We start from the raw sequence: 13,484 nt of genomic DNA on the forward strand, positions 1-13,484 counted from the left end.
AACTGTAGGAATTGGCAACTGAAATGAATCTCTCGGTCTCCTATTTATAGACAACGGTCGGAGCTTCCGATCTCTAGTTCGGAACTAACGAACGTACTTTGGAACTTTCGATCGTGCTTCCGATCTCCTTCCACCAAACGTGTATCTCTGATTAGACAACACATCTGCCGATAGTAATTCGGAACTACCGATCTCTAGTTCGGAGCTTCCGAACTATCTCAATTCCAATTACCCAAATCAAAACTCATACCTTGTAAAACTGGCACAAGATCGGAACTACCAATCTCAAGTTCGGAGCTTCCGAACGTCAACTCTAGCTTCCGAACCAGTTCGGCACTTCCGAACTCTTCTTCGAAACTTTTGAACTGTCCCAGTACTTGAATTTATAGAATCTATTTTTAATTGTTTTTAATCCAATTATTAACTCCTTAGTCAAGTTTAAGAAATGGATTAGATTAATTAGTAGTCGGGCTACTACAATTATTATAAATATGATTATTAATTTTTTATTTTTGTTTAATTACACACTTATTAAATTTATTGAATTAAATTAAATTATTTTTTTTCCCTCGATAATTTATTTCACGCGCTAACTAAATTATTAATGTCTAATTTACTAAATAACTAATTTCTAATAATGATCATATTATTTCACACACTAACTAAATTTACCTCTACTTATTCCTCATACTAACAAAATTATTTATAGTTACACTGCATTGAATCACCTACTAACTGGAAACTATTGCATGTATTAATCTTAATAAAAACATAAATACTTAAAAGAGTAACACTTGCGGAAACATAACTCATAATTTACATATCAACTTAGTACAATTGTTCAAAGCCTTAATTCAATAGTGGTACAACCATATCGAAATAACTGAAATAAACTGTCATATTAAATTATACAGCTAAAATGAATCATGCTGTATAAATTATTCATTGATAACTCCTGCTCCCTAGTCCTGCCTCAAACTCCCAGCTCCGTCCATCCTGCGACCTGCCGAATGGGGTGTCCAAAATAATAACTAGGACGTGAGAGATTAACGCCCAATACATAAACATGAGTAGACATATAAATATGATGCATGCACTCGTGATGACTGGTAATAGGTCATCAGGAAGTCATGCTAATAACCGGCGACAATGAGTGTTGTGACCGCTCAGATCAAACCTCTGGGTACAACCACACTTGCCTAGAACCCCCCACTATAACGGTACATCCGGTTCTAGAATATCTCCTAGAACCCCCCGCTATAGTGGTACATCCGGCTCTAGAATATATACAGGTATAACAAAGGAATAGGCTCAACTTGTTTGCGCACATGACATATAAATATAGAAAGCAGTAAACCATATATCATGCCACATAATAATGCCACAGAAATGCAAGATATAAACATGTAAACTCGCTGGAAATCTCAATCAATGTTTACGTACCTCTAAGCTAGTTCGAGTCTAGTAGGACCTAGGTTCCAAGCCTATAATCAAAATTTCACTGTATCACTACACAAGTTCTATATGTCATAACTAAGCTAATAGATACTTCTATAACTTAATAGGATTCTCGGACGATACCTTCGTCCATAGTTATCCATTTAATGTCGCTTGCTCTAGAGGACTATAACAACACCTTTGTTATTCCAGAACCTCTTTATAAACTGATAGGGCCCTCAAGTGTATACCTCACAGTTATATAACTGAAGAAGGAAACCCAAAATTTGTAATTCAAAATATCTGAAGACCCCTATTTATACCCTCAAACTCGACCACGATCGGAGCCTCCGATCTCAGGATCGGAACGTCCGATCCGTGCATGTGTGACATGTGGCGATCGGAGCTTCCGAACTGGGATTGGAACTTCGATCTGGTGCATGTCCAACACTTGTCAAAACTCGTGGTTTAGTCATCTTGTCCCGGTGGCTGATGGATATCGGAACTTCCGATCCTGCCTTAGTTCCGAAGTAATCAGGCCTCATTTTGTTGCTTTCGATCTGCAGGGTTCGGAGCTTCCGATCCAGCCCAGGCTTGGAAGTATAATTCTTGCTTATGAAGCCCAATTAAGCCCTTAATTTGGTTAAATACTAACCCTTAATCATGTTTATCATATAATTATCTTAAAATGGAATCTGGGTTACTACATTCTCCTTACCTTTAGATATTTTGTCTGTGAAATCAGATCTAAAGACAAATCAAGATAACATTATGAAACACAACACCATGTTTTATTACATCAAACTATATGTACATCATTAAATGGTAATCAGTAATACAAAGCAAACAACTCAAGATATTCTGCTTGCATACGACTTTTTGTCACCCAAGTTTCTTCCTCTATGCCTCGGCGCTACCATTGTACCATCACAAGTGGTATAATCTTGTTCCGTAGCACTTTCTCCTTCCTGTCAAGGATCCGGAGTGGTCGTTCAACATATGACAGATCTGGTTCTAGCTGAACATCAGTAGGCTGGATAATATGTGACTCATCAGCTATATACTATCGAAGCAACGACACGTGAAATACATCATGTATACTGGAAAGATATGGCGGTAATCTCAAACGATAAGCAACATCTCCGATCTTCTCCAGTATCTGGAAAGGCCCAATATATCGAGGTGATAACTTACCTTTCAAATCGAATCTCATCACCTTTCTGAAAGGTGATACTCGAAGAAATACATACTCACCAGGCTCGAACTGTAGTGGCCTGCGATGAATATTAGCATTACTGGCTTGCAGATCTTGAGAAGCTTTGATCCTTCGTCTGATAATATCTACCTTGTCTGCAACGTGTTGTATCAATTCTAGCCCCTCAACCCTCCATTCTCCCACCTCATCCCAGAATAGTGGAGTACGACATCGTAGACCATACAATGCATCGAAGGGTGCCATATCAATACTGCGGTGATAACTGTTATTATAGGCAAACTCAATCAAAGGTAACTGATCCTCCCAAGACAAGCCAAAATCTATCATAGAAGAACGTAGCATATCCTCAAGCGTACGTATCATCCGTTCCGACTTCCTATCAGCCTTCGAATGACATGCAGTGCTCAAACTCAGAGTAGTACCTAATGCCTGCTGGAAACTACCCCATAAACGTGAGGTAAACTGTGGATCCCTGTCACTGAGGATTCTCACTAGAATTCCATGCAATCGCACGATCTCCTGGATGTATAAGTGTGCCATGTGATCATAATAATACTCTCTGTTATAAGGAATGAAGTGTGATGATTTCGTCAAATGGTCAACAACGACCCAAATAGCATCACACTGGCGTGCAGTCATCGGCAAGTGGGTGACAAAATCCATAGTCACATGCTTTACTTCCATTCAAGAATTTCAAGATTCAGTAATAAACCATCTGGTCGTCGGTGTTCAGCCTTGACATGTTGACAAACAAGACTTCTAGAAACAAATTGATATACACTCTGCTTCATCACCTTCCACTAGAATCTGGTTCGCAAGTCCTTATACATTTTCATTCCTCCAGGATGAACTGTCAGTCGACTCCTTTGAGATTGATTTAGAATATCATTTCTGAGCTCCGCATCATCAGATACAACCACTCGATTATATAAGCACAATAAACCATCTGACTGGTAATGGAATCCGGATGTATTAACCCCATTGGCAAGACATGCCAAATGCTGAGTCTTAACATCAGATATCTGAGGTTCTTTGATCCGTGCATACAATGATGGCTCAGATAAAATCGTATACAAACGAATTCCATTCCTACCTTTCTTGTGCTTAAGTGTGAAACTAAGAGAACAACACGCTTGAATCATATGAGATAAATCACTAGTATGAAGTGCAGAAAGTCTGACCTGTCGACTCAGGCCATCAGCTGTAAGATTGTCAGAACCTGGACTATACTTAATTTCGTAGTCATAATCCTTCAATAAGTACATCCAGCGTCTTTTTCGCATATTCAACTCCGCCTGAGTGAATAAATACTTCAAACTCTTATGATCCGTGAATATCTTAAACTTCTCGCCATATAGATAATGTATCCAAATCTTGAGCGCAAATACAATGGCGGCCAACTCGAGATCATGCACTAGATAATTCATCTCATGCGTCTTCATCTGTCAAGAAGCATAAGCTATCACGTGTCCATGCTTTGTCAAAACACATCCCATCCCCTGACCAGAGGCATCAGTGTAGACAACATAACCTCTTGATCCAGAAGGTAGAGTTAGCACAAGTGCAGTTGTAAGACGTCTACATAACTCGCGAAACAATTCCTCACATTCTAAAGACCATGTGAAGGCAACATCTTTCCTTGAAAACTGTGTCAAAGGCCTGGACAACTGTGCAAAATTCTCGATGAACCGACGGTAATAACCCGTTAGACCCAAGAAACTCCGGATCTCAGCAACTGTCATCAGACGAAACTAGTTCAGCACTGCCTCAATCTTACTTGGATCCAAAGATATTCCCTCACTACATATCCTATGACCGAGAAACATTACCCGATCAAGCCAAAACTAGAACTTGATTAGCTTCGCATAAATCAGCTTTTCCCATAGCGTCTGTTAAACAATCCTCAGATGTTGTGCATGATCATCTCTATCATGAGACTAAATAAGAATATCATCAATGAAGACGATGACAAATATATCAAGGTATTCTCGAAATACTTGATTCATCATATTCATAAAGGTTGTCGGTGCATTCGTCAATCTGAATGGCATCACAAGAAATTCATAATGCTTGTATCTTGTTTGGAAAGCAGTCTTAGAAATTTTAGAGTCTCTTACCATCATCTGGTGGTATCCCGATCTCAGATCAATCTTCGAATAAACATAAGTACCCTGCAATTTATCAAACAGATCATCAATACTTGGCAACAGATACTTATTCTTGATGGTGACATGGTTCATCTGCCTGTAATCAATACACAACTGCATAGATCCATCATTCTTCTTGACAAACAATACAGGTGCTCCCCACGAAGAAACACTCGGTCAAATATATCCCATATCCAGCAGATCCTGCAACTGATACTTCAATTCCTTCATCTCTTACGAAGCCAGAAGATAAGGTTCTCGGGATATAGGCGTTGTTCCTGGTATTAGATTAATACCAAATTTAACCTCTCTAAACGGAGGAAAATCAACTGATCAATACCCTGACTACTCATGGACATATCAACTGCATAGATGAGGTAGCCCTCCCTACTTGACTCTAATACATGACATGCCTTCAGAGCCGATACAAGTGGCAATGGAGGTCGTGCTCCCTCACCATAGAAGTACCAGCTATCACCCTCATCCGGATGAACTGTACCAGATGCTGATAACAATCCACAGTAGCGTGATATAAAGTCAGCATATCTATTCCCAAAATACAATCAAAATCTGTCATCGCTAGAATCATCAGATTAGCAGACAACTCATGTCCATCAAACTCTAGAAGGCAACCCACCACTAGACGCTTAGTTACTACCACCAGCTCCAGCGTAGTAGATACAATTAAATCCAGGTCTAATGATACATACGATAATCTATGTCTCTTAAAAAAACGGCTAGAAATAAAGGAATGAGATGCTCCAATATCAATTAAAACAAGTGCAGGAATACCACATAACAAAAAGGTATCTGCCAGCATGCAATCGCTTCCCTGCGTAGCTTGATCCTGAGAAAGAGAAAATACCTGCCCCTGAGAACGTGGGCGTAAACTGGAAGAACCTGGTAGTGCTGGCGGCTGACTGGATGAGAAGAACCTGAGATCCAACCTGTGATCCAGATCCACTAGCAGATCCCATACGAGTAGGAGAATCTCTCCGCAGATTCCCTTGCTCGTCACAAATAAAACAATCACCAGATGCCTTCCGACATGCCGCTGTAGGATTCTTCCCACCACAGTGATTACAACGGTCATTCTTCTTTTTCTTTCCGAATCGGAACATACCACGAGAACCAAAAAAAGTAGTCGTAGAAGAAGAGGCAGAACCTGATTTCCTGATAGATTGATCCCTAGGCACAAGTGATCCACTAGGCTGACCTGTCATCATTAGCTGTTCCTGTCTGATACCGTTCTCCACTTGACAGCATCGGTTAACTAGAGTCTCATAAGATGTCGGATCATCACAGACAACCACCTATGAATAAATCTCCTGATTAAGCCCTTGCAGGAATATATCATACTTGGACGCATCACTCTCATTAATATGGGGAGTGAAAGGTAGCAGATCGATGAATCGCTGCTGATTCTCATCGATAGTCATAGATCCTTGTCTCAGCATAAGCAAATCCATAGATCGCTCCTGAAGAACACCTAGAGAAAAATAAAGCTTCTGGAACTGTTGAGAAAAATCCTCCCAAGTCACTCGGCCTCTCTCAGTACACGCCTGAGCAAACTTTGCGTCCCACCATAATCGTGCTCGAGCTTCAAGAAAGAACTCAAGCACTTCCATTTTCTTCTCCTTGGTACAATCGAAAGCTCGAAAAGTACTTTCGATCCTAGTCATCCAGTTTCTTGCAACCTCAAGATTTTCGCCCCCCATCAAGGGTTTCGGTCCTACTTCAAGAAATTTATTGATATAATAGCGACGTCTACCCTCGTAATGATGGCGATGATGATGACCTCCTGCCTGACCAACACTTCCATGGATCTCGTTACCTCTATCAGCCATATCTGAAAAAGAATTGCACATTTAAATCCCAAATGCGCATTAATTACTCAAATCTAGACTAAATCTCAGGTACTAATCCCAAAGTTTATGCATGCTCTGATACCACAAATATAGTGACCCTGCATTAATCACTTACTAACTAACAACTATTGCATGCATTAATCTTAATTAAAACATAAAAACTTAAAATAGTAACACATGCGGAAACATAACTCATAATTTACATATCAACTTAGTACAATTGTTCAAAGCCTTAACTCAGTACTGTTGCAACCATATCGAAATAACTGAAATAAATTGTCATATAAAATTATACAGCTAAAACGAATTCTACTGTATAAAGTATTCACTGATAACTCCTGCTCCCTAGTCCTGCCTCGAACTCCCAGCTCCGTCCATCCTCCGACTTGCTCCATGGAATGGGGTGTCCAAGATAATAACTAGAACGTGAGCGATTAATGCCCAGTACACAAACTTGAGTAGACATATAAATATGATGCATGCACTTGTGATGACTGGTAATAGGTCATCTGGAAGTCATGCTAATAACCGGCACCAATGAGTGATGTGACCGCTCGGATCAAACCTCTGGGTACAACCACACTCTCCTAGAACCCCCCTCCCCCCAACTATAACGGTACATCCAGTTCTAGAATATGTCCTAGAACCCCCTGTTATAGTCGTACATTTGGCTCGAGACTAAATACAGGTATAATAAAGGAATAGACTCAACGTGTATGCGCACATGACATATGAATATAAAAAGCGGTAAACCATACATCATGCCACATAATAATGCCACAGAAATGCAAGATATGAACATCTATACTCGCTAGCAATTTCAGTCAATGTGTACGTACCTCTAAGTTAGTTCGAGTCTAGTAGAACCTAGATTCCAAGCATATAATCAAAATTTCACTATATCACTATACAAGTTCTATAAGCCTTAACTAAGTTAATAGATACTCCTATAACTTAATAAGATTCTCGAACCATACCTTCGTCCGTAGTTAGTCCTTTGATGTTGCTTGCTCTGGAGGACTATAACAACACCTTTGTTATTCCAGAACCTCTTTATAAACAAATAGGGCCCTCAAGTATATACCTCACACTTATATAACTGATGAAGGAAACTTGGAATTCATAATTCAAAATGAACTCTGAAGATCCCTATTTGTAGCCCCAAACTCGGCCACGATTGGAGCCTCTGATCTCGGGATTGGAGCGTCCGATCCGTCCATGTGTGACACGTGGCATTCGGAGCTTCCGAACTGGGATCAGAACTTCCGATCTGGTGCATGTCCAACACTTTTCAAAACTCGTGGATTAGTCATTGTGTCTCGGTGGCTGATGGAGATCGGAACCTCCGATCCTGGATCGGAGCTTCCGATCCTGCCTTAGTTCCGAAGTAATCAGGCCTCATTTCGGTGCTTCCGATCTGCAGGGTTCGGAGCGTCCGATCTGGCCCATGCTTGGAAGTCTAATTCTTGCTTATGAAGCACAATTAAACCCTTGATTTGGTAAAATACTAACCATTAATCATGTTTATCATATAATTATCTTAAATGGAATCTAGGTTACTACATTACTAATTTTTAATTTTCTTAATTACTAATTTCTAATAATTTAGCCCTTATTTGTTCCACACACTAGCTAAGAGAAAATAGCACCAAATACCCCCGTGAAATTATTGAAGAGCTAACAACCCTTTGTATAATTTAAAGGACAATAAAAAATTTATTGATTCTTTTATAGTAAATAATAATAATAATAATAATAATAATAATAATAATAATAATAATATCATTTGTCATCTATTTATATATGTTGTTGACTTCTTGATGATTTTGTTTCATGAAATATTTCATCCTCGGTGAAAATGAATTAGGCCTCTGATCAGCTAAAACGTCAGATTTAACTTGATCACTTGAAGGCTGAATTAAGTTCTATGGAATCACCTCGGAGTGCTTCCTTTTGGACCTGCTATCTAGATCCTCTTCCTTGTGATCAAAGAACGACAAGAATCTTTGGATTGGTGTGGTTCGTGCAGCACCGTTGCGAGGTGTCGTGCTTTCTGTTGCCTGACCGTTATTTCGGTTATATTTAACAATGACCTTGCAGAGATAGATTATGAGAGCAAGAAAACCCGCGGTTCCGGACATGAGGAAAAGTCCAGAGAAGCTAATTAACTGCAGTTCATCCTGTCCTTCTGTGTTTCCCCGGCTACAATCTTGTGTTTTCAGCCATTTGTCCCCTATTCTTTTGAGTTCCCCATTTTCGGATAACTGTAAGATTGCACTGCTCATGTCTATGGCTAAAGGGGAGTCTCTAGGAAATGCCTGATCAAGTTGAGAGCATATGTTGTTAAACATCCAAGAAAATGGAAAGGCGAGACACAGAAAATTTAATTTGTAGAACCGAGCGTCTGTCGTTGACCCATATGTAGTAACTATATTTTGACTGATAATGCCATGTATGACAAATTTTAGAGATACTTACAAATCCCCACCCACTTTTGGTGAACTCTTGCCCCACAGCTTGGAACTTGCAGTAGTTTGAGAGGAACAGGTCCATGTATGGCCGTTCATCGACGATGGCAGAAACTCTTCCGCTTGTTAAGGCATCCTCACATTCCTCTGGTGTTTCGAGAGAGATGAGTCTCGATTTAGGGATATGGAGTTCATCATTCAGATAATCACGTACAAAAGATCCTCTTTGGACTCCTATAGGGTCATCAGTGTTGATCAAAGACTCGATCCCTCTGATCGATGGGGGTATTTGTTGCAAGGTTAGGATAGAAGTGTAGCTAGCTGTGTAGCTTGAGGTGATGATTAAAACGACGAAAAGCCAGATGAGTAGAATCATTCGACCGAGTGTACTCATAGTATTTTCTCCTGAAATATAAACAATATTGTTATGCAATATATAGTATAATGGGCAATATTAATGTGGCCATCTTCATTGGATTTACTGAAGGACGTTACTTACTGTGAGCAAAGAACATAGTTGAGAAGCCAAACCTGAAAGAGGGAAAAAAGAGCAAGGATGAGATTTTGAAGGAACCAGAAGATGAACTAGAGTAGTCAGTGGGACTCTTCCAGGACAAATGGAATACTTATCTAACTTTTAGACAAACATAGAACAACTGTTAAAATGAACTGACCATAACAATGTGATGAGCTGTTGCCTGGGTGGACCACGGAATTCGTCATTTATTCTGTGTTCCAAAATCCAAATTACTATGCCAACCATAACGAAAAACGCCCCTGTGACAGCCCACATTGGTCCAGTGAATGGTTGCAGGAATGCCCAAGCACCTGAGCCCTGGTTTCTTATTGGTACCACCACAAGAAGCCCTGACTCAATGTAAGGCTGAGTAAAGTCCACTCTTTTTGTACGTTTTGTTACGATAGCAATGTCGCCAACAGCAGCATCAATGGCCTGTACAGAGATAATTATGTTAATGAGCTGTACCTGTTCCAAGCAGTAATGGCATGTAATTTCGGCTATTTAAACTTACACCAGTTGTGATCGAATCTATGAGTTGCGTGTAGTTTGGATCCTTGAGGCCATCTCCAAATGGGATGAATACATGATGTGCCGTATAGGGAAGTAATTTTATGGCAGCGAGGAAAACATCTATGCAATATCCACTAATCTCTTTGGTGTCTTCATCCATTGAAACAAACAATTCGTAGCTGACTCGTTTTGGTATTCCTATTCTTAATGGCCTTCCGTTGTTTGGAAATACCCAACCACGTGGCTGGACTTTGGTATTTCCAGGCCACATAACGCTGCGTAGTTGTTGATTTGCACTTGAGCGATTAGCTGGTTTGTCGTAAAGTTCTTCCGGAGGCACTATAGAAAGACCGGAGTAATTAGACCAATAGCCTATTTGTTTGTAACCCGCGGCTCCATTCACGTTAAGGATATCAAAAGCTGGATGTATCATTGATTTATCTGGCTGGAATGCTATTTGGCCAGTTAGACCAGTCATGCTTGTATTTTTTATGTTGTCAAGAAGTTGCTCCCCTGCATCGAATGTGCGTAAGGTGCTAAGGCTCCCTCTCATGCTGCTCAAAATAGGGTTATGTGTGAAGGAAATGTTACCACCACTTCTAAGAACTTCTCCAACAGCATGAGCAATAATCATGACAGTATCATAAGCATATAAGCCATACGGATTCAAGCCTATGGAACCATGGCTCAAGTTTTTCCATCGAGAAAAGAAAGCCGTTTTCATGGCAGAGTCGGGGGTATGAGGGCGTAGGGTGAGAACCCCTTCAAATACTTCGGAGGGTGTTGCACTAGACGGTCTGGAATCTAACACCGTAGAGAGCCAAGCTGTCGCGATCCAAACATATCCATTCTGCACCATCTTTAGGCTATTAGCCATCTTTAAAACCATACGGCCAACCGACTCAAAAGCATGGACAACTACTACTCTGGATTCACGCCGAGAAATCTGAACCAACACCTCCGTGATATTCTCAATAGTAGCATTCAGTTCAGGAGGAAGCACTGCCTTGTATGTGATTCTACAAAGCCTCTCAGCCAGCCTATCCCCTAGAGCAACCATAGATCCCCGGCTCTGCTCATCATCTGTGTAAATGACTGCCACTTCTTTATACCCAAAATAGTTAATCATATCAGCTATTGCGGTCATTTGGTAAAGGTCATTCGGAGCCGTTTGAATCAAGTACGGGTATTGAAGAGAGGCGAGGGTCGGATCCAGGGCCGTGAATGACAGCAGTGGGACATGGAGTTCGTTCGCAAGGTGTGACAAAATATGAGCCATTTCAGAGGTTTGAGGCCCAATAATTGCCACAATATCAGTTGCCATATGCCTTAATCCTGTGTTAATTGTCAAATGATTAATCACTCAAAACAAACAAACTTCAGTCATTTATCCTGTTCTTCAATATATTAGAATTACGAGAAGTACTTAATTCTTGGAAAAATGCAAGAACACGAGAATGAAGTACCTCCGATGATGCCTCGAAAACCACTGAAATTTGAATCGGATGTGCTGAGAACCAAAGTCCGGTCTCCAAGAATTCTTGGATCAGAATTCACATCATCAACAGCAGCTCTCATCGCGATATCTGCCACTTGCCCATTAAGACTTGTTTTTGTAAATATAGACCCAATTGTCACATTACCAGCTGATGTTGAATTCTGCCGTGACAATCCCTTAACAAAAAGAAGAGATAAAAGCACCACCACCTTCAGAAAATCCAAATACATCCTGCCTTATTAAGACCAAAACCAATATGTTAACGGAAATCAATATTTCATTAGCACCAAACAAACAAACCATGGAAAAAAAGCATTAAATTGTCTCCAAATTGGGCTTGCACTTACGCTCACTCTCGTAAGAATTCTTGCACTTTCTGCTTCCAAATTCGATCCCACTTCTGTTGCATGCAGACTCTACGTCGTTGTTAAAATCGAATAGCCTCAAAAAACCACCATTGATGTAATTCCAAAGCTTTTTTTTTTTTTTTTTTTTTTTTTGTTTTTGGCCGTTAAAATGGGAGATTGAATGCCCGCCAGTTGATATAGAATACTTTTCTTATCTTCCAAGTTGTCCCTATGATCTAATGCGTACAAAATGTGAATTTAATGGTTTGATATTGAAGCTGCGGCCATTTACAGACAATGATAAAAATGAGTTACATTCAGTTTCATTTTCAACGATCCCAAAATTTTGAGAGTTTTTGCAAGTGTTGGGATTGCTTAAAAAAAGCAAATTTATTATAATTTGTGAAAACAAACTTAAAATATATATATTTTTACGTAATTTCAACCGATACTTCAGTTTGATATAATATGATAATATATAGCTTTCTTCTATTATTAAGATCGATGTATAAAGTCATGGAGTTGCTTAATTTTTGTATTATCTCGTCGTCGGCCTTCAGCCGAATATTTTTACGTAAAAACGAACTGTACATTTTTATATTCATATTCACATTTCTATATATTATTTATTGACTTGTGTTTGGACCTACATGAACATTGTAGCAAGTAATGTAATGTAAACATGCTTTTAATTTTTTTTTTTTTTTGAAAGAGAAATGTAAACATGCTTAGTAGCTAGGAACGTCAGTTTAAACGTGTATGATGTGATTTTAAGAAAACATTGCAATTTTTTAATTTGTAAGTTGGTATATTTTGGGTTTTTTTACTGGTGTTCATCCAATAATTTGATTTTTTTTTTCATTTTTTTCCGAAATTACTAAATCTATCAAATATATGACGTCCCGTATTTTTAAACATTTTCAAAAATTTATATGCGAAAAAGTGTGAGAAAATTTTAAAAATATGACAGTGCAGGTTATGCATCGTGTTTACAAGTTCAACAACTCACGATTGAAATTCAAATCTATGCAAATGACACTTTAAAAATCTAATGATTCTAACACGCATAAAATATTTGAAACAACTGATGCAATCCTACTTTCAACAACTGGTTCTTATACGGCATGTCAAAAATCCTACTACATAGCAAACCTGAGCCGACAATTAAAATTTTAAGAAATCAGACGAAATGTAAGTTTCAATAAAATAAACTTAGTGCGAAAAATACTTTTAAAACATTTGTGGAACCAAGCATAAACTATCGTAATGAAATAAACAACATAAAAGTTAAAACATAAAATCATTCAAATTTTTCGTCACGAGACCGTCATTTAAAATACTAAATATAAACTTTACTCAAAATTGACTTTTAAAGGTCATGCAAAAAATAATGTAACAACAAAATATATCAATAAAAATATTCAAAGTTTCTCGCTTTAAAACGCCAGAGGTTTGAACAGTCGTATCATGCAA

At 39.0% G+C, this 13,484-nt stretch overlaps 1 protein-coding gene across 2 annotated transcripts; it reads right to left on the reverse strand.

Annotated features, from left to right (window-relative positions):
- Positions 1-8,469: 8,469 nt before the first annotated feature.
- On the reverse strand, positions 8,470-12,173 carry LOC140864871 (glutamate receptor 3.2-like). Of its 2 annotated transcripts, none has more exons than XM_073269264.1 (7): positions 12,012-12,173; positions 11,633-11,895; positions 10,168-11,501; positions 9,811-10,088; positions 9,636-9,667; positions 9,147-9,541; positions 8,470-8,986 (listed from the first exon to the last, which is right to left on the reverse strand). In XM_073269264.1, the coding sequence occupies exons 2-7, from the start codon at positions 11,892-11,894 to the stop codon at positions 8,594-8,596; spliced, it is 2,694 nt and encodes an 897-aa protein (XP_073125365.1). In that variant the 5' UTR covers position 11,895; positions 12,012-12,173; the 3' UTR covers positions 8,470-8,593. The 2 variants fall into 2 exon arrangements, with proteins under 2 accessions (XP_073125365.1, XP_073125366.1); XM_073269265.1 differs by having other exon boundaries at positions 11,633-11,899.
- Positions 12,174-13,484: the final 1,311 nt, after the last annotated feature.

Source organism: Henckelia pumila, chromosome 4 (genome assembly GCF_033568475.1).
Source record: "Henckelia pumila isolate YLH828 chromosome 4, ASM3356847v2, whole genome shotgun sequence".
Classification (NCBI taxonomy): domain Eukaryota; kingdom Viridiplantae; phylum Streptophyta; class Magnoliopsida; order Lamiales; family Gesneriaceae; genus Henckelia; species Henckelia pumila.

Bases quoted from the DNA above. Each gene is read 5' to 3' on its own strand.
- LOC140864871 (XM_073269264.1), bottom strand. From the start codon at position 11,894: ATGTATTTGGATTTTCTGAAGGTGGTGGTGCTTTTATCTCTTCTTTTT. The intron at 10,089-10,167 runs GTAAGTTTAAAT...ATCTCTGTACAG, and splicing joins TAGATTCGATCACAACTGGT to GCCATTGATGCTGCTGTTGG. The intron at 9,542-9,635 runs GTAAGTAACGTC...TTTATATTTCAG, and splicing joins AACTATGTTCTTTGCTCACA to GAGAAAATACTATGAGTACA.